The following is a 20,876-nucleotide window of genomic DNA, read 5'->3' as shown; positions in this document are numbered from 1 at the left end:
TTGTCTCGTTCTCTGTCGAAATTACGACATTGTAAAAAAAGATGTGTGGCATCTTGATTAACTTATCCACATGTGCAGGCTTGTTTTGTTGTAATATGTAATCGAGCTAAATGATCATTAGTGCGAACATGACTTGTACGTAGACGTATTATAAAAATAATAACTGATCTTGGAAGATTATATGAGTAGTACCAAGGTTCATTTTGTGAATGTTCTGCATACCATTTACATGTATTGCCCGCGGATTGAAATTGTTCTATACACCACTGTTTCCATTTATCTTGAAGTTTATATAACTCTTGGAGAAGATCCATGTATGGAAGTCTCGCAAGTGAGGTAGATTCCGATGATCGGGCGGCTTTGGCATATACGTCCACACGTTCATTTCCCGTATCTACTTGGTGAGCCTTTACGTAACTAAACTGAACGTTGATATTTCTTCCATTAGCATACTGGGTTTGTTGGATTATAAGGATGATAAATAAAGGATGTTTATAAATCTGAGGATATGAGGAACTCAGCGCCATTAATACTCTTGAAGCATCTGTTATGATAAGAATTTTTGTGTAATTATTATGGATAGCGTATGTGAGAGCTTTATATATTGCGTAACTTACTGCAGTGAAAATAGAGGTATCAGCTGGTAAACGTAATTGTTTGTTTATATTTTGAATTGGAATGAAATATTTATGCAACAACCCACACCTAGGCGATGTTTAGATCCGTCAGTATATATGATTAGGTGTGTTGGCCATTTCTCTTTTATACATGATATGCCTTCCTAGATCCCTGAAATGGATGTTGTATTGAGTATGTAAGGGTATGTCTAATATAAATTAAAGGATGTTGGAAGATGAAAGACTTTCCACGGGTTTCCTGGTCTATGTATTGGCAATATGCAAAATAAAAGAACGTATGTTTAGGATCTATGTCTTTAGCTTCTGTCCATTGTTTTTTGTATTTTGAACAATTTATTGACTGAATAAATATAATAATAATCTCTAATCGGCAAGAAGAAGACCAAAAACTATTCTAGAATTCTCACCGTTACTAAGTTCTTATTAATTCTCCTACCTTCCCCTGTTTTCCAACTCAGTCCGTCGTCAGGTGAAAACATTCAGGCGGGTTTATTCACTTCCTCTGCCTAGATGGAAAAGTGACGTCAACACTAACAGATTAAGACATATTTCAAAACATATGTACAAGTTCCAACAACAACTTTACCAGTCTAACTATAGTTGTCTATGATATTCTGAACATTATTTGAAATAACAAACATTTAAAGATAACATTTTACAAATATAAAATCTTAAACACTCAGGTTCATTACAACTGAGAAGGTTCTAAAATATTTTGGAGGTGTTTGTAGGTTATTCAGGAAACTTTTACATTTGAAATGCAATTTATTCGATCCTGAATGTTCCCTGGAAATAAATCCTACAATAAAGGGATAAGTAGTGTTGTTGCTGTCACTCTGAATATATTTCTAATTGTCATCCAACATAAAACAACATTTGAGAATGTATGTAGCATTGGGGCTCAATCCGATCTATTCACATTTACAAGCCGATGGGCACGCAACATGTAAATTTGAAAACACATTGTCTAATATGGAAGAAAGACCACTACATTTTAATACAATGTAGAAAACATGCCTAAGCTCAAAATATCCGAAAATTAGCAAACTTAATTTGTGTGTGTTTTTGTTACATATTAGACCAAAGAGGAATTGTGTTAGAGCTTTTAGGATTTAGTTTTGACGTTTGTTGCAAGTTCGGTGTCCCCTGCACCACAACCTCTTTGTGTAAACCATGAACATTAAACTCCTACCTATGGTAATCTGCATGATCAAAGTATATCAATTCAGTTTGACGTCATTACAAGTAAGCAAAAGAATACAATTAACCATAAAAATAATATACAATACTTTGACCAAAACGGAGGATACATCAGTTTCCAAAATTGTTTCAGGTTTGTCTTATCCGATGTTTGTTCTTGTAATATTCGTATATTTATAGTTTGTATCCGCTGGTTATATGATCGTATGGATAGAAAAGAAAAAAACTTGATAATTCACGGGTGTAATGAAGTACAACACATATGACCGAAATGAGTTCTTCGATTCCAGACACACCGGTGCAGGCAAATAGTGGTTCGGATCAGGGCCTGACTGGGACTGCCAAGAGTCTGTGGACGTCCCAATAAATCGTTGATTGTAATGGCCTATCATTACAGTAAAAACTGAAAAAAGAGGCATATTACAATAGAGAACACAGGCTCAACCACGAATTTTTGTCTGGGATAAACGTGTCAATAATAATAATAATAGTGTTGTTATTGCTAGTAGTAGTAACATGAAAGACGTGATTTACGCCAAAAGGGGGTAGAAATCGGTGCTGAAGCGTATGTGTTGGAAAAAAAACAATTTGATATACAGTAAACCCTCGTTAACACGAATCCCAAGGGACCGAAAAATCAGAGAGTTCGTGTTAAGAAAATTCGTGCTAACCGGGGACTCAAATTTTATTGTTGCAATACAGTTCTTTCTACAATACGTATTACGCGTATGTATCATAAAAACACTACTACAGTACTACAGTAATTAACTTTTAAAAATAGTACTCACAGATCATTTTCTGGTGAAAAACAGTTCTGTATTGTTGTGATGACACAGATTCCCAGGATGCGGTTATAGCTTTTATTGCATCAAGCACACTCTAACTTGGGGTTTCCTTCATCTACGTTTTAAATAATAGAAAAACACATCTGAACACACAACTGAATTTGTTGGTTAAATACGTATAAGCTCATTGTTGACGCGATGATCGCGATTGTCGAGCAATTGCACCCAAGTTTTAATCTTGATGTTACTCGTACTGGCTATGTTTTAAAGAATAGAAAAACACATTTGAACACATTGTTGATCTGAATCCGTTGGTTACAATACTGTATAAGTTGATTGTTGACAAGATGATAGAGATTGTTGAGCGATTTCTTACATACCTAGCAGAGGAACGACAGAGGAAAAACTTTGAAAGTTCGTGTTAAATGAGATCTAATGACTCAATGGACTAAAAAACAGTTCGTAATTCGTGGTAACCGAAATTCGCGTTAACCGATAAAACTTTCTATAAGATATAATACATCCCTGCCGGGACCAACATTTTAGTGTTGCCCACGAGACGAGATTTTGGCCTGTCTCGTCTCGTGGAGTCTCGTGGAAATGCTGTCTCGTCTCGAAAATATTCGTTTGTCTTATGGCACATGGTCAATCTCGTCTCGTCTCGAATTTTTAAAAGCCTGTCCCGTCTCGTCCCGTGGGCAACACTACAACATTTTGTTCATGTTAACAGAGTGTTCGTCTTAAACGAGTTTGTGTTAACGAGGGTTTACGGTATCTACTTTTCCAACACGTTCAATTTCACATTGGTTAATAATGGAAAACAAGCACACAAACTATATTTGTGAAGGACAGAAAATGCTGGTTCGGATCCCACTTTAAACTGTAGGTCCAGTACCGATTAGCTTTTCTGTGCTTAAAGTGGACTTAAAACAGCAAATCAACCAACCAGACACACAGTGTGCCTGTTTTCCTCTTGAAGGTTTTGTATCACCTTCTCCAACACCTTTACGGCACGTTTTTCACGTCCAAATTCAAGAGAGAAAAAAGTGGTGTGACGAGTGATCTGTATTTCCGCGTTCACCTTCGTGCGTTGTGATAAAGGAAGACTGTGTTCCACTTACATTGAACTTAAGTCTTGGGTAACATTTCTTCATTTGTTCCATGTATATACAAAGTACGGTGTTTACGTATGTGTTTATTCAATCGTAACTGGTGATAGTAGGCTCCATTATAATTAGATAATTATTTTGTTTGAGTTTCTGAAGAATACTGGATTGAATAGCGAACTTTAAAAAAAATATGAGGTGATCAAATCGACATGTTCGCAGAAGGTACAGTACAGTAGCTTCACATTGTAAAAGGCAATTTTATCGACTTAATTTCTGTAGTTTACGTTCCTATACGTTTCTAATCTTCGTCGCTTCCTCTTTCTCAGTCATTCTTCTGTTCCTCGCTGTGTCTTTCTCTTCCTGTCCCTCTCTCGCTTTATCTTTCTCCTTATCTCTAATATTATCTTTTTACTATCTTCCTTGTCTTTCTTTCTTTGACTAACTTTCTTGTCTTTTCTGTTTCTCTCTTCCTTTCGCTTTCTTCCTTCTATTTTCTTTCACTACTTCTTCTCTATTATTTATTTCTTTTGACTTCTTCCTTCTCTTTCATTTCTTTCTTTCACTTTCTACTTTCTCTTTCCTGTTTCTCTCTTTCTTTCACTTTCTTCCTTATCTTCTCTGTTCCTTTCACTTCCTCCTACTTATTTATTTTTCTTTCACTTTCTTCTTTCTCTTTTCTGTTCCTCTTTCTTTCACTTTCTTCCTCATCTTATGTTTCTTTGAATTCTTCCTTCTCTTTTATTTATTTCTTTCACTTTCTTCTTTCTCTTTTCTGTTCCTCTCTTTCATTCACTTTCTTCCTTCTCTTTTATTTCTTTATTTCATTTTCTTCCTTCTCTGTTTCTTTGACTTCTTGCTTCTCTTTTATTTCTTCCCTTCACTTTCTTCTTTCTCCTTTCTCCTTTTTCTTTCACTTTCTTCCTTATCTTCTGTTTCTTTGACTTCTTGCTTCTCTTTTATTTATTTTTCACTTTCTTCTTTATATTTTCTGTTCCTTTCTTTCTTCCTTATCTTCTGTTTCTTTCACTTCTTTCTTCTCTTCTATTTCTTCCATTCACTTTCTTCCTTCTCTTTTCTGCTTCTATCTGTTTCACCATCTCCATTTCTTTGTTTCTTGCGTTCTGATTTTTCCTGTTCCTCCCTTTTTCTATCTCTCTATATTTCCAGCTTTTCTCCTTTTCTTTGCTGTCTTTTTGTAATTTTCTCTCTTGTCTCATATATTTTCCTTTGTCTGTGAGTATGAGTATGTAATTAATAATGAATAATAATAATCCCTATTTCTCATGTTTGCTTTCTTTTCTTCCGACAAACGAACATTATTTAACAAAGCATGACCGGGCGTTCTTACATGGCTAACATTTACATTGCTGATTGAACGAATGCAAAAGTAAATAAAGTCCTCATTGTTACCCATTCAAAACATCAATCATAGGCAATAGCAGATGTTAGAATTTGTATATTGATTATTGCCTTTGCATTACATGTTACGTAAACAGAGGCGTCTCCTGAACGCATGCGGTGCATTCTACGCATGCGCCAATTGTGGGAAAAAGGACAGCTTACTGTGCGACGACATTAATGAGCATTTCTACATTCTAATTTCTTCATATAGGAGAAATATTTATTTTTCAGATCCAAGAAATGTAATATAAGCTTAGTTGAGCGCTCTCGTGTAATATAAATACTTCTTCTATATGAAGAAATTAGAATGTAGAAATGCTCATTAATGTCGTCGCAGAGCAAGCTGTCCTTTTTCCCACAATTGACGCATACGTAGCATGCACCGCATGCGTTCAGGAGACGCCTCTGTACGTAAATAATAAATACAAAATAATCCACAATGATTAGATCATATGCAGGCAAGCATCTAGAAATATGTTTCGGGTGGGTGGGGGTCCTAACCAAGTGTCTTAAAATAATAGTAATAATAAAAATAATGTTTAAAGTAAAATAATTATAATTATATTAAAATATTTAAAATAATAGTATTAATTAAAATTTTCAAATTAACATTATACTTTTATTACATGAATAGGTAAATAGACTGCAAAGATATTGACGTGACAGCAGTATTCATTATGTAGCTCACGTGTAGTTTAAGGTCAGCAAAATTTGTAAAAAAGAATGCGAAAAAAATAACTGGCCTGGGAAGGAAATTAATGTGAAATAGATAAAGAATTGAATATTTATTGACTATAGAAAAAGGATGTTAGATCCATTGACGAAAGTTCCTTGATATTTTGTGAATGTTACGTTATAAGTAGTAATAAATCTTGCATAAACCTTCTTTGGTATTGTCATTCAAAGTCGTATGGCCACAATATAACCCTTGCCTTCCAATAAGTTGGGGGGGCAAATAAATGGCTTTCGATTAAACAAGATATTTAATATTTATTTTTTATTATTTTATTATTTCATTATTTAATTTTTGTACTTAGTAAATCTTTCGAGGGAGGGGGGTTCGGACACCCTGGATCGCCTCCTAAATACGTTCTTGATCATATGCTGTTTTCAGGTGCAATGCTATTCATATGAAGATATTCGAATCCTCTTTTGTTGCTGTACACTTTATGGACATTTTATAAATTTATAAAATGACCTCGAATATGTTTTCGAAAAAAAAAAGTGAAGAAAATAGTGACCTACATATCATAAATTACAATGCAAAGCAGCGTGGTGCATCATTATTCATGAAAAAATCAGGGTTGAATGCCTTTTATTCGTCACCGGTCTCCTGTAAGAGCTTGCAAGATATGCCGCATGGTGGCAGCACGGAGCGCTGCTGTTCAGTGACATCTAGTGTCAAGAAAGAAAATGTTTTGTTCCACTTGTCGTATCTATCTCTTTGGAACGTTAGATTAAATGAAAAAAAGCAAAAGCTAGTTAAATGTTATTAAAGTGTACATGATTTTTTAGACTTTATTAAAATAGAGATGTTTGGAAATGTTTCGGAACATGTGTGTGAAGACTTCACAAGACTTGTATATTTTCCCCTAATATGCTCTTATTTGCATTGTTTTTAGTCTCTTCGTATTGCCTGTCGCTCAACATAACTTATCGTATCTGTATGTATGGACGTCCGGAAGGCTCCCCCTGGAAATTGAAAAAGTCTCTAAAAAATATATTTATTTCACCCACACAATTTCATTTCAGTCACAGTCATATGTGTTAATTTTTGAAATGTGATAACTTCAAATTGAAGCAATGGTTTTTTGAGAGGACAACACTATTACGAAGGAATATGTGCCCCCTGTAAAAAATGCATTGCTTGCCCCTCCATGGAAAAATGCTGCGGACCTCCATGTCTGTATGCAATGAATATGAACATAAATGTGTTGGAAAATGATGGAGCACTAACGTACGAAATATTTTTTTTTCTTGGGGGGGGGGGTGCAGTTGTACGGGTGTATATTACATACTTGCGATTTCGAGGGTTACTGTAAAATATTTCGTAAGAGCCGTTTTTCCATCTCTTCATTACTGCTTTCTTTTGAAAGTTTGATTTTTCTCAAAATTTCGGGAGAGGCTGTAGCCCCTTCTGCTTCCCCTTGAGTACTCCAGTGTGGATGAGTATAAAGTTATCGGGTGTCTTTGTCTTATGACGTAAGGGCCCGCTAAGACAGGATTATCCGAAATTCAATCTCTAAGGGAGGAAGGAATAGGTGTACTTTAACAGCCCAAACTCTTGGACCTAGAAACATGACGTTTATATTGTAAGCAGAATCTCTCAACAGATGGTGCTGTATGCATTATACATCTTGATATGGTTGTGGTTTCCGGATATTTACATAAAAGGACTAACGAACATGCATATTATATTTATGAATATTAGTTTCAAATAAGAACTGATATTGTACTAAACTAATGCTTGAAAATTACTGAAATGATTGCTATTTCTGACAATACCTACTTATATTGTCCTAAACTAATCTTTCATAATTCTATTCTACTCATTTTATCATTGCTATTGTAGTCATAAAGAACTCAAGTAGTCTCCAAGAATACTTTGAATTTAAAATTTTGTGAGCGTCAGCACTTAGGCTATTTTGCTCCCGTCACATTATACGGGGGCCAGCGCCTTATCATTACAAATAACAACTCTAACGTTGCATAACTAAAAATTTTAAAATCTTCTGACTTCTGTTAAAAGCTGAGGCTGTAAACGGGCACTCAGCACACACAAGGACATAAAACAGGACAACACACACAAAATTATATTGGCCATAGTGCCAGTCGCCAGAGCCTCGTTAGTCTTTTGTCCAGGGTGCACTATGTGGAAGTGAGGTTGACTTTTGGCCGCCTACGTGGAAGGTACCCCTTACACCCCTCTCCAATAATATGTAATAATAATACTCCCTCTGTCCCATAATTATAGTCCGGTATGCCAAAATGGTAGTACAGGAATGACAGACGAAGAGGCAGATGGAAAGCACAATTTGTACTGATCTTGGAGTAGTAAAGTTGTATGACTCATTTCCTTGTTTCATGTTCTTCTTCTGTATACATCAATGTCACAGTTTGAATATCAGGCAATTATGATGAGACAACAAACAAAGGTGTACAGGACAATAATTATGGGACAGAGGAAGTAAGTGTGTGTAGAAGTGTGATCCAAATTAATTAATAACTTCAGTTTTAACCTCCCCACCCCCTCCCTCTGCGCGGCACCTTGAGATCTTTGCAGGCGCGTGCTGTCTGGTCGTATACACCGTGCTGAAAGCTTCAAAACAAGAGAAAGTTGCCACTTACAGCGCGACCTTCCAGACAAGTTAAGGTTAAAGGACCTTGTACCGTACCTGCTTCAGTCGTCCATATATATATATATATATATATATATATATATATATATATATATATATATATATATATATATATTTACTACAGAAAGGATGTTTAAGAGGCGATGAACTGATGATGATTCGAATTGAGAATGGGCAGTAAAAACGTAATCGAAAGAAGGTGAAGTTGCAAAAAAAAAGCCGTTAAGACCTAAAAAAGGCTAAAAAAGGGCCAAAAAACGCCGAAAAAGGCAAAAAAGGACAAATAAAACCCACCATTTTCTGGCCTACAATGACCCAAAATGAACATATATTATGTTGGGCCTCGTCTTCGGACACTAGAAAGAAAAAGGATTTTTCCTCAACTTCCGAGAACATATAATAATAGAGTATACAAACAATTTCAAGAATTCCGTTAGATATTTATAAACTCAAAAAAGCACAGCAACTGAACATATTTAAGAAACAAATTTTGTCAATTATTAATTACTTTTCATATCACAAATTATTGCAGACTAGGTAAATATGTAACTTTCGAAACAAATTGTAAAAAAGAAAGCGTCTACAGGAAGAACAATCGAATAAAAATACATTAGATACTTTGTACTTTTGTACAAGGGAACATATTGTGTAACTCGCTATGTAGAGGAAAGTAGCTTTCTAGTCCACCCATGCCAAGTTTCAAGGTTCTTTGCCTAAACAAAAGCGAAACGAAAATATGTAACCAGAAGAGGGGCGGAAAGGGGGGGACAGAAACTCCATCTTTCGATAAATAACAGTTTTTTTTCATCATGTTTCAGAGATCAAAAATACAGTAAAGAGGTTTAAGACAGGAAAAAAAATACCGAAATATGTTGTTTTATGTAAAGTAAATTTGCAAATATGTAAAATATATAATATGGCAAATATGTAAAAATATGTAACATAAAACGTATGCAAAATCATGTCAGTTATATAATCCGTTGACATTTTCCTGTTCAATGTATGTATCTAGAAAGGAATATAATATGTAATTACGTACATACAAATCCTGGGTCTACATATAAGATAATAAACTTTCAGGAATAACGGGATAAGACAAACAATAAAACTGCGTAAATAAATTATATATTTTAGCCTGAATTATTTGTAGTTTTGACAACCTTTGGTTATAAGGTATATAAAAAGACAGACATGTTGGTAATATATATATATTTACCTTTTATAAAGATATAAATATACATTTATGCATATGAGTACGGATATATACATGTAAGCAAATACATTTATATTCATGAAAGCGAAACAAGGTGTATAAAAAAGCTAATCAACCGAGAGTTGTCTAAAGGACCCTTCTAACCCAAACAGGTCACTTTGGGTCCTTGGTTTTCCGGGTCTCCTAGACTCATCTGATTTTCTATTCTCCTGCTGCTTTACCCAATCTTTATGGCTCTCGAACTCTGAGTACCAATTTTCTGTGGAAAAAACGAAAAAAAAAATTATTGTACATGGTTGTATATAAGGGAAGGGTTTAACTTTCCAAATCCCTTGATGCCTACAAATTTATCAACATAAGACTAGATTCCAATAATAATATTATATGTATTCATCACTTATGCATTGTACATGACTTTTGACAAACTGTTTACTATATTCGATAGTTTCTTTTTGGACATGTACGTTCATAAATTCATATTATGAAGTCATCATAACTCAACACAACATCGTAACTTTTGTACTTGTCACACCCTCCTATTGGTTTAGTAAACATTTTACATTAATTGCACAATCAAATCAACAATTAATTTTTTTCATTATCTTACTTGAAAAAGTTTTGAAAAACTTATAGTTTATTTATAATTGCAACTGTTCAATTACACTGAGCATAAAGTTCATCTGGTATGTGAACGGGGTTTTTCATAATATTATACAAGCTGCAAGAATTCTAAAACACATTTTATAATCTTACCATATTATTTTGCTTGAAATAATGCTTTACAAATTCAGTCTACATTTTACACACGAAAGCCAACTTTCCGACCGAACAAAAACGAATCGAACTCAACAACTTTTAAAGAGTTGACATTGATACAACGTTCTTGAACTTAGCGAGTCCCTGTTAATTTATAAACATAAGCAGAATAGAAAATTAATAAATACTATTTGTTATTTGCGAGTGTAGAAGACAGTCACATAATGGATGGTCATATATTCTTAAATTAAAATAACTATATTTTCTTCATAACCTAAAACATACTGTTGTTGGCAATATTAATTGTGAAAATTCAGATGGGAAAATGTTCATGGCACAAGCATTACTTTCAGAAATATTTTCTATGCACAATTTTGCATTTTTCAGTTCACATCTCTTACGGAGAGACAACTTACATTCAACTTATAATGAACTACTATTTGACAGTTCCTTCTAACCACAATTTTTAAAATTTCTGCCTCCTGTGCATTGGCGTCGCCATAATTTTTTGTAGGGAGGGAGATCAGACCATTGATAATAATTGAATAGTAGAAATGATAAAAATAATGATTATGATTTTCATTTAACAATGATAACTATAAAATAATATAAATTAACCAATTTCATTCCAAAAGAGTCCTCCAGTCGATCCACTAGATGAAAGAATATCTAGTACAACTGTTTTTCATATTTTTATAAACATTTCATGAGTCAGTATACTGAAATGCATAAAAATTATATTTTGTCACTAACATTTACACACAAAAAATTGGGGGAAATTTTGGTCATAGAGTTTGTTGTGTGACTTCTTAATCTCAAACTCTAATTTTGAAGACTGTGATTTTTTTATATATATAAAATGATAGAATTACAGAAATATTACCTGGTTCGTGCATTTTACATCAAATTCTTCCGATCGGACATTGTTTTACTTTATTATATTCGAATACTAACTAACCGAACCTTACTCCTGTTACTAACAATACAAATAAAAGGCTTTCTTCTTTCTTTGTAACTTAAATGGAACGATTCAAATTTCCAAGAGTAGAGGGGGGATTCGACGTCCCCCTCCCGACGCCAATGCTCTAAATTTATCCTAAGTCAAATCGTAATTTAGTATAATTTTAAATGTAGTCTCAAACACAATATCTCTGTAAATTCAGACTATAAACCAGAAAGCTGAATGCAATTATTACGAAGAATAAATATTGATCAACGATTTTTACTGTCAACTACCATTGTACACAAATATAGAGTTTAATCTATAAGGACACTTCAGATCTAATGATACCAATCTGCAACAATTTATCTTTACATCATATCATACACCCTTAACGTATGATTTTATATCAATTACGTGCGTAGTCTTTGAGATATTTTTCCTCAAGGTCCTTTCTTATCATAACAACTTGACATTCTTTAAAAGAAAGATATTGCAGAAATAACGCAATTGGATTGTACAACTGTACATACGTTACATAGTGATATTACAATAGGTTACACACCGTACAGCTGCATTAAGCCAGCAATGGAATTTTGTCGTTTATTTTGAAGCGTTTACGAATACGTTCACGAAGTAACTACATTAATTATGAACCATTATTGATTAGGATAGTTTGTTTCTTTTGCCTAATCGCGACGATGAAGATGAGTAATGAATGATTGAATTGATGTAGAGGGACTCTCAAGATCACCCATGCTAACACCCGGGTCTCCTGGCGTCGTAGCGAGTTGTGCCCCTTCAGTCTATAAATAAGGATTCACTGTGCATTCGCGAACTGCAGACCGAGGCGACACGATGCGCGCCATTGGGACACGGCCCACTCTGATCGACATGAACAGCTTGTCGTGTCACTTCGGTTCAAAATGTTGCATTTATTACTGAAGGTTGCCTTCCAAGCGACATGGGCCGCCTCTCAAGTGTCGCTTCGGTCTGAAAGCTCATATAAGCAACACATGTTTCTTGGAAACCAACCTTCAGAAATAAATGGGAATTTTCGAACTGGAGCGGAGCGTCATAAGCAGTACTTGAAAACCGTGCATCGTGTCGGCTCGGTCTATTTTCGCATGCACGGCGAATGCTTGTTTATAGAGTGATGGTGCTCATGTCGCTTCGGTCTGCAAGCTCCCTTAGACACTGTCTCGCCACCTAAGATTCCGAGTTCGAGTCCTGCTTTGGGCATGAGGTTCGTTTGTGTGTGTCCATCACTTTCATCATTCATCTTCATCGCCGCGATTTGTCTAGAGAGACAGAGAAAGCCACGCTAAACAAGTAAGAAATATACCAAGCACAATTCCTCCTTATTCTCGTCAGTATCTCGAAGGTGGAAACTTGCAGATTCAGGGTGACCCAGAGAAAACGGTCACGCTCTACCTCAAATAACACCGGAGGGAATTTCCAACTGCCGCAATAGCATGAGGAAACGTTACAGGCGCTTCATCGCGAAAGTACGTCTGCAAATTCGATCTGCTTGAAGCACAAGGGCAAGGTGACTCGTTGCGGTCATCCGTCTTAACGATCTTTTCCTAATTAGCCCAGGAGCAGTTCGGCATGAAAACTTACCGACCATGTCGTCCACCGACCCTCCGTCACCACCAAGCTCTGTTGGCAGCATCTCCCTCGGTACGTGCTCGTACAGGGCAGACAAGTCTTCGCCGTGGATATAGATCTGAAAAACGAGATGGAAAAACCCCTTATTACAACACAACGAGAAAGAGTTGGCAACATGGTTCCGGAAATCGCATTGCAAAACAGTAAATTTAAGGTCAAAAAGTTTGCAACACTATGTTTTGAAAACCCACCACAATATAGCGAGTCGAAGATTTAGGTAGATGGCAACACTGTTAGGAAATACAAGCTTGTGTCACAGGATGTACATTTCTAAAGTGCTGTCATAATTAAGTCTTGAATGTTCATGCATGACGTCATTGTTTGTACTGTTGTTTTTTTTATACTATGATGCTATAAAGATAATTCTACCCACTGCACATTACCCCAGACATTCACCATCTCGGTCTTTTATGGAGGTGATGTGATCAACACCACGCTTCGGCTCCCATTATCCCCCTCCAAGATGACAATTTGTTAGAGGCCGGGTGCACCCCAGAGCCGCTCCACGCAGAGTCAATGCTGGAAATATTCCGAACTGAAATAAACCATCCCGGAAATCGAACCCGGGTCTTCCGCGTGGCAGACAGACGCCATACCAACTATAGACCACCTTAGCTCTATCCACCCAGACATTGTTCAAAAACATCGTGCTTGTTTCTGTAATGTAAAGGAATTTGGTTCTTCTTTTCCTGTTCCTTTTAGGAATATGGTTTAGTGGTGAGCAAGGATGCCCGTAATGTTTTTTTCTCAGGGGGCAGAGTAATAGAAACTTTTATTATTATTATTATTTCTATTGTTACTGCTTTTATTGTTTTTGTTGCTGTTATTGTTATTATTACACTGGCTAATTTCCCGGCGTTGCCCGGGTATTTATTTATCCCAATCTTGTATTAGACAGGAATTAGCTTAGCGACTCCGAAAACTATGAATTCGACACTAATTTAGGTCATTTGTGGCATTTTATTTTTCACCCCCTCTCACTTCCCATGCCGATAGGTGATGAACTTGGAGTTGAACCGCATTGGGAGTGTCTCGAAAACTATGGATTCCATTCGCAACACAGCCTGAATGTTAGACAACTCGAGAAACACTATCGTTGTGCGGATTGCATAGAGTCGCGGATGTCTGTCTGTGCACAATTTAATATCGGTGGTTCTCGATTATTTTTACATGTCACCCCTTCCCACCCCATCCCTAGGGATGCCACGGGTGTCTTACCCCCACAGTATTTATTTCCAGGTTGCAAGTGATACGTGTACCAAGTTTGGTTGAAATTGCTCCAGGCGTTCTAAAGTTATGCCGGAACAAACATGCCGGGAGTAATTTTCATAAATGGTATATGTGCACACTTGTGTATCTTTTAATTCCATATCTGAGCTACACTCTACTCGGGAGTCTGTGGAGGAAGGCCACGCATAACGGTAGAGAAACGGAGCAAACGAGAGGGAGGAGCAAAGCAGTACGCGCTGTTGCAAACAGCTGGTAGCTGCAGCCCCGTTTTCTCCTCCCTTCTCGCACGTTCATTGGTCGACGAGTCCCTACTTATGCAGAGGACTTATTTTCGTTGGCTAGCTCCAGAGATTCCCGAGACGGTGTGGGATTCACAGTTCTGGAATGAAACTTGCCGTTACCAGGAAAATTATTAGATAAAATTGTTATTTGATGCACGACCATTCGAAATCATCATGACGTCTAACTGGGTCTTCTTCAGACAAAGATTCACATTAAAATAAAAAATGTGAATCTTTGTCTGTAGAATACCTTGTAAGAGGGTGAAAACGTTAATTTTATAGTGTATTACGTTTATAGTGTGTAGTACAATCAATTCTACCCTGGCCAGCATTTCGAGCGTTTAATTAAACATGAAAACAAGGCTTAATAGTCTTAGCATTAGGATATATGCATTTATGATCGGATGAGGGAGCCACTGCATGGATGAATTGTGTAGATGAAAATGTAAAAGGAAGAGCTATTTTATATGACCAAATATTTGAACAAAATTGCATATTTATATAGTTCGTGACGTGGAAAAGAAAATTTGTAAAACGTAATTATTTTCCTGTTCATCTTTTAGTTATTAAAACTCCTCTCTCAAGAGTGTAGTTGTTCTTAACAGTTAAATTTGATGCACGCCTCAATTGTATTTATCCAATTTGCATTGGAACTACTGTTTACGTACAGTATGTATATTATGTACTACGGGGAAAATATCAATTAGATTATCTTCTCAATATCCAAGTTACTATTGATTTTGATAGTGCAAGTAATCTTTCGCTTACCCTTTTCCGTAATTTCTCCTTCAGGAACAACTTGAAGAGATTCACCAACTTGTGAATGAAGGGTGGAGACCTCACGACATGGATCTGCTTCAACCGGGCTGGGTAGGCCTCCTGCAAATACAAAGGTAAGTGATAAAATTTCATTAATTAATCTTGCAATGAGTTTTGTTACTGAAGCTTACTTAGTACACTGTAAGGCTATTAGGTTATCCCGTTACTCCTAATTGGACAATGAAGATTGTTACTACTAGCTCATTTTATTAACTATCTGAAGACAGGTTACGTTATCACAAAATTAGTATGAGCAATAGTGATGATCATTTCAATATGTTGATTTGCTCAACCATCTGAAGATCAGCTATGCCTTTGGATTACTCGATCTGGTCTGTTAATGAAGGTAATTGCTATCCGTTGATTTGATCAGTGATATTAAGAGCATTTGGGATTACTCAATCTGATCTGTTGATGAAGGTCGTTGCTATCTGTTGATTTGATCAGTGATATTAAGAGCATTTGGGATTACTCAATCTGATCTGTTGATGAAGGTCGTTGCTATCGGTTGATTTGATCAGTGATATTAAGAGCATTTGGGATTACTCAATCTGATCTGTTGATTTTGCTTCTGATGCCATTTTTGACCGCAAGATTTTCAAGGTCGTTGCTATCGGTTGATTTGATCAGTGATATTAAGAGCATTTGGGATTACTCAATCTGATCTGTTTATGATGGTCGTTGCTATCCGTTGATTTGATCAGTGATATTAAGAGCATTTGGGATTACTCAATCTGATCTGTTAATGAAGGTAGTTGCTATCCGTTGATTTGATCAGTGTTATTAAGAGCATTTGGGATTACTCAATCTGATCTGATGATGATGGTCGTTGCTATCCGTTGATTTGATCAGTGATACTAAGAGCATTTATGCCTTTGGATTACTCAATCTGATCTGTTGATGATGGTCGTTGCTATCCGTTGATTTGATCAGTGTTATTAAGAGCATTTGGGATTACTCAATCTGATCTGATGATGATGGTCGTTGCTATCCGTTGATTTGATCAGTGATACTAAGAGCATTTATGGCTTTGGATTACTCAATCTGATCTGTTGATGATGGTCGTTGCTATCCGTTGATTTGATCAGTGTTATTAAGAGCATTTGGGATTACTCAATCTGATCTGTTGATGATGGTCGTTGCTATCCGTTGATTTGATCAGTGATATTAAGAGCATTTAAGATTACTCAATCTGATCTGTTAATGAAGGTAGTTGCTATCCGTTGATTTGATCAGTGATATTAAGAGCATTTGGGATTACTCAATCTGATCTGTTGATGATGGTCGTTGCTATCTGTTGATTTGATCAGTGTTATTAAGAGCATTTGGGATTACTCAATCTGATCTGATGATGATGGTCGTTGCTATCCGTTGATTTGATCAGTGATACTAAGAGCATTTATGCCTTTGGATTACTCAATCTGATCTGTTGATGATGGTCGTTGCTATCCGTTGATTTGATCAGTGTTATTAAGAGCATTTGGGATTACTCAATCTGATCTGTTGATGATGGTCGTTGCTATCCGTTGATTTGATCAGTGATATTAAGAGCATTTAAGATTACTCAATCTGATCTGTTAATGAAGGTAGTTGCTATCCGTTGATTTGATCAGTGATATTAAGAGCATTTGGGATTACTCAATCTGATCTGTTGATGATGGTCGTTGCTATCCGTTGATTTGATCAGTGATATTAAGAGCATTTGGGATTACTCAATCTGATCTGTTAATGAAGGTAGTTGCTATCTGTTGATTTGATCAGTGATATTAAGAGCATTTGGGATTACTCAATCTGATCTGTTGATGATGGTCGTTGCTATCCGTTGATTTGATCATTGATATTAAGAGCATTTGGGATTACTCAATCTGATCTGTTGATGATGGTCGTTGCTATCCGTTGATTTGATCAGTGATATTAAGAGCATTTGGGATTACTCAATCTGATCTGTTGATGATGGTCGTTGCTATCCGTTGATTTGATCAGTGATATTAAGAGCATTTGGGATTACTCAATCTGATCTGTTGATATGGTCGTTGCTATCCGTTGATTTGATCAGTGATATTAAGAGCATTTGATATTACTCAATCTGATCTGTTGATGATGGTCGTTGCTATCCGTTGATTTGATCAGTGATATTAAGAGCATTTGGGATTACTCAATCTGATCTGTTGATGATGGTCGTTGCTATCCGTTGATTTGATCAGTGATATTAAGAGCATTTGGGATTACTCAATCTGATCTGTTGATGAAGGTCGTTGCTATCGGTTGATTTGATCAGTGATATTAAGAGCATTTGGGATTACTCAATCTGATCTGTTGATGAAGGTCGTTGCTATCGGTTGATTTGATCAGTGATATTAAGAGCATTTGGGATTACTCAATCTGATCTGTTTATGTTGGTCGTTGCTATCCGTTGATTTGATCAGTGATATTAAGAGCATTTGGGATTACTCAATCTGATGTGGCGGCGATTAGGGTGAGCGAGGGGGACAGTTGCCCCCCACTTTTCGCCACTCTTACCCCCGCACTGTGCTAAACCTTATCTACAAAGGCAAATAAATTGTCTTTGGCTCCCCAGTTTTGGGACCTTGCTCCCGGTTTTGGAACCCAATCGCCCCCACTGGACGTATGTCATTATTTTGGTGGGATGCGCCATTGGCCTTGGGGGGGGGGGGGGTGGCCACCTCTGGTTGTTTTCAACCTAAGGAGGACATGTGTAATAATTAGCAGTTCTTTCTTTCTTCTGGAAAACGGAGAAATATAGTTTCAGGATGATTTAAATATGATACTTTGCTGACGTATCCATGAAGATTTTCCATCTATTCACATTGAGATTTCAAATTTAAAGAACGGGTGGGGGGGCGGGTCTCGCATTCTAATCTCGCCCACGTCCTCGCGACATGTTGCTACGCCAGTAACTATGCGTTGATTTGTTTAACATCTGGAAGTAAAACATTTTAGGCCTTTTTTCCTGTAACGTAGTTCGATCTGCGTTATCAATTCGAAATAGTGATGATATTCATAATAATTATTTTTCCAGTTCATGTGTGCATTTTTACTTGCTCGCAAAAGAGACAGGATTTCTTAGCAACCTCCCCCCTTTTCCAAGTAAAAATGTTTGAATCGCCCATTAGTCCATTGCGGACATTTCAGTGGCGCAACCCCAGGGGGGGAGCAGGAGTCATTGCCCCCCAACCTTCGACGGAAGTGAATTCTAGGGGGGCAAGGGGGCAAACATTGACGGCCAAGGGCATCTGATCTAGTAAATACATAATTGAGTAGTCCTATTGAGTTGTTAAATAAAATAATTATCTGCAGAGGGGTACAGAGCCGTAGCTTGGAGGCGGTGGGAGTCGGCCATGGGCCGAATGGTCTAAATGACAAAAAAAATAAGTTGTGAAAGAAAGAATGCCATGGCGTTCTTTGAATTGCAAAAATTGGATCTAAAAATTTTCTTGCTCGGTTCGCTCGCAATATGATTCTTTTCTGTAATGTGTTTAAATAATGTGTGTTGTATATGTATTAAATAAACTTAGAGTACATATACAATTTAGTGTTAGCATGTTGTCTATGTGTTCTCTTACTTTATATCTCTCCATGTTGCATATGTGTAAAAAATATGTTGTACTACATGAAAGTTATACATGTTTTATGTATAAAAAGAATTACCTTCGGAATGCATTTATCATTCATTTTCCGCCATTCAGAAATACAGTTTGTGTGCTTGTTTTCCATTATTAGCGAATGTGAAATTAACGGCGTTGAAAAAATATTTCAAATAGTTTGTTCCAAACAAATGCTTTAGCACAGACTTCTACCCCATTTTGGCGTAATTTATGAGGATAATAACGTCTTTGATACTACTATTACTACCACTAGTAGTAGTAGTAGTAATAATAATAATAATTATCATTATTATTCCATTACTAATGTTTTTGTTATTATTATTATCGGTACGTTTATCCTGCTACCCCCCCCCCCCTCCAGACAAAAAATCGTGGTTGCTGCTCTGGGACATTTTAAAAATCAATGACGTAACTGGGTTTCACAATTTGATTTGTCAATGAATATCAATTATAGCCTATTTTGTTGAACATTGTGTTGAACACCTGCAAATGGCACACCAGCTTCACGAATCTGCAGGTCCCTCTGGTACAGTAGACTCCAACTGAAGTTATCACATGTAAAGTTAATTTTCGTCATGAGTTAGTATAAGATCCAAATTTTACCTGAATACACGTGAGAAATTTCTTCACCGTCGGCGCTGTTATCCTTGTGAGATGGCCCAGTTCAAGGTCTCCCATGTCGAAGATGATGATTTCTCCTCCCCACACGTCTTGAAGGAGGTAAGACACGTCCAAACATGTCAGCATGCAGTTGCAGCCTAGCTCGAAGTCATACTTGAAGGGCTCGTAGTCAGTCAGAGCCAGGATCACGACTCTGTAGCCGTCAGGAGTGAATTGGGGAACAGGCGCTACGTATCTGCAATATAATGTAAAGTTGGTACGTTACTTTGCGAATTGCCCTCGTATATATAATTTGCAACCACAACTGGCGGCAGACCTTGACGGTTATTTTTGGCCCTTTCCGTCCCCCAATCGTCTTCGAGGGGGGAGGGGGCACGATGGGCGTCAAGAAACTCAGTTGCGAACATGTGGTGGACCCAACGCTCATTTGTTTGGTCCCGCGAACAACGTTCGGTACCTTGTGACTCGAAAATGCCCGATCTCAGTCGAAGAAATTTCAACTGATCGCTGATTCGCTGTTTCCCAGCCGCCAGTTTGGGTTGCGTTCAGTATAGCTTACACGGCTAAAATAGACCATCTATGCATACTCAACCTCTGTGTTGAAAGCAAGCAGATGAAATCCTTATGGGTAAAAAGTCTGATCGAGTCGGATAGCCAGAACAACGGCGAAAGAAATTTTCGCGCTAAATCCGTTTCGCTCCAATTCATTTCGCGCTTAATCCGTTTGGCTCAAATTCAGTTCGCGATTAATCCTTTCATCTCTAATTCATTTCGCGCTTAATCAGTTTGCTCCAATTCATTTCGCGCTTAATCCTTTTTGCTCTAATTCATTTCGCGTTTAATCATTTTTGCTCTAATTCATTTCGAACTTAATCCGTTTCGCTCCAATCCATTTCGCGCTTAATCCTTTTCGCTCTAATTCATTTCGCGCTTAATCCTTTTCGCTCTAATTCATTTCGCGCTTAATCCTTTTCGCTCTAATTCATTTCGCGTTTAATCATTTTCGCTCTAATTCATTTCGCGCTTAATCCGTTTTGCTCTAATTCATTTCGCGCTTAATCCTTTTTGCTCTAATTCATTTCGCGTTTAATCATTTCAGCTCTAATTCATTTCGCGCTTAATCCTTTTTGCTCTAATTCATTTCGCGCTTAATCCTTTTTGCTCTACTTCATTTCGCGTTTAATCATTTTCGCTCTAATTCATTTCGCGCTTAATCCTTTTTGCTCT

The 20,876-nt window shown here is 36.8% G+C and overlaps 1 protein-coding gene and 1 long non-coding RNA gene across 2 annotated transcripts in view; one reads left to right on the top strand and one right to left on the bottom strand.

Annotated features, from left to right (window-relative positions):
• Window positions 1-20,876, top strand: part of LOC145992201 (uncharacterized) — a 223,757-nt gene that overhangs the window by 48,792 nt on the left and 154,089 nt on the right. Inside the window, exon 2 of the long non-coding RNA XR_014442137.1 lies at window positions 15,376-15,476. This is a non-coding gene — a long non-coding RNA (uncharacterized LOC145992201). The remainder of the gene's footprint in view (window positions 1-15,375; window positions 15,477-20,876) is intronic.
• LOC145992200 (alpha-tocopherol transfer protein-like) overlaps window positions 9,602-20,876 on the bottom strand; it is a 38,263-nt gene continuing 26,988 nt past the window's right edge. The window contains exons 4-7 of the mRNA XM_083128527.1: window positions 19,632-19,884; window positions 15,352-15,462; window positions 13,025-13,130; window positions 9,602-9,964 (exon numbers count right to left, since the gene is read on the bottom strand). Of these exons, the coding sequence (XP_082984653.1) occupies window positions 9,813-9,964; window positions 13,025-13,130; window positions 15,352-15,462; window positions 19,632-19,884 (622 nt within the window). The 3' untranslated portion in view covers window positions 9,602-9,812. The remainder of the gene's footprint in view (window positions 9,965-13,024; window positions 13,131-15,351; window positions 15,463-19,631; window positions 19,885-20,876) is intronic.

This window comes from Lepisma saccharinum, chromosome 9, assembly GCF_977018435.1.
Source record: "Lepisma saccharinum chromosome 9, izLepSacc3.1, whole genome shotgun sequence".
In the NCBI taxonomy this organism is placed as follows: Eukaryota; Metazoa; Arthropoda; class Insecta; order Zygentoma; family Lepismatidae; genus Lepisma; species Lepisma saccharinum.
Note: the sequence above shows the minus strand (reverse complement) of the source record. Positions and strands in the feature narration are given on the sequence as shown.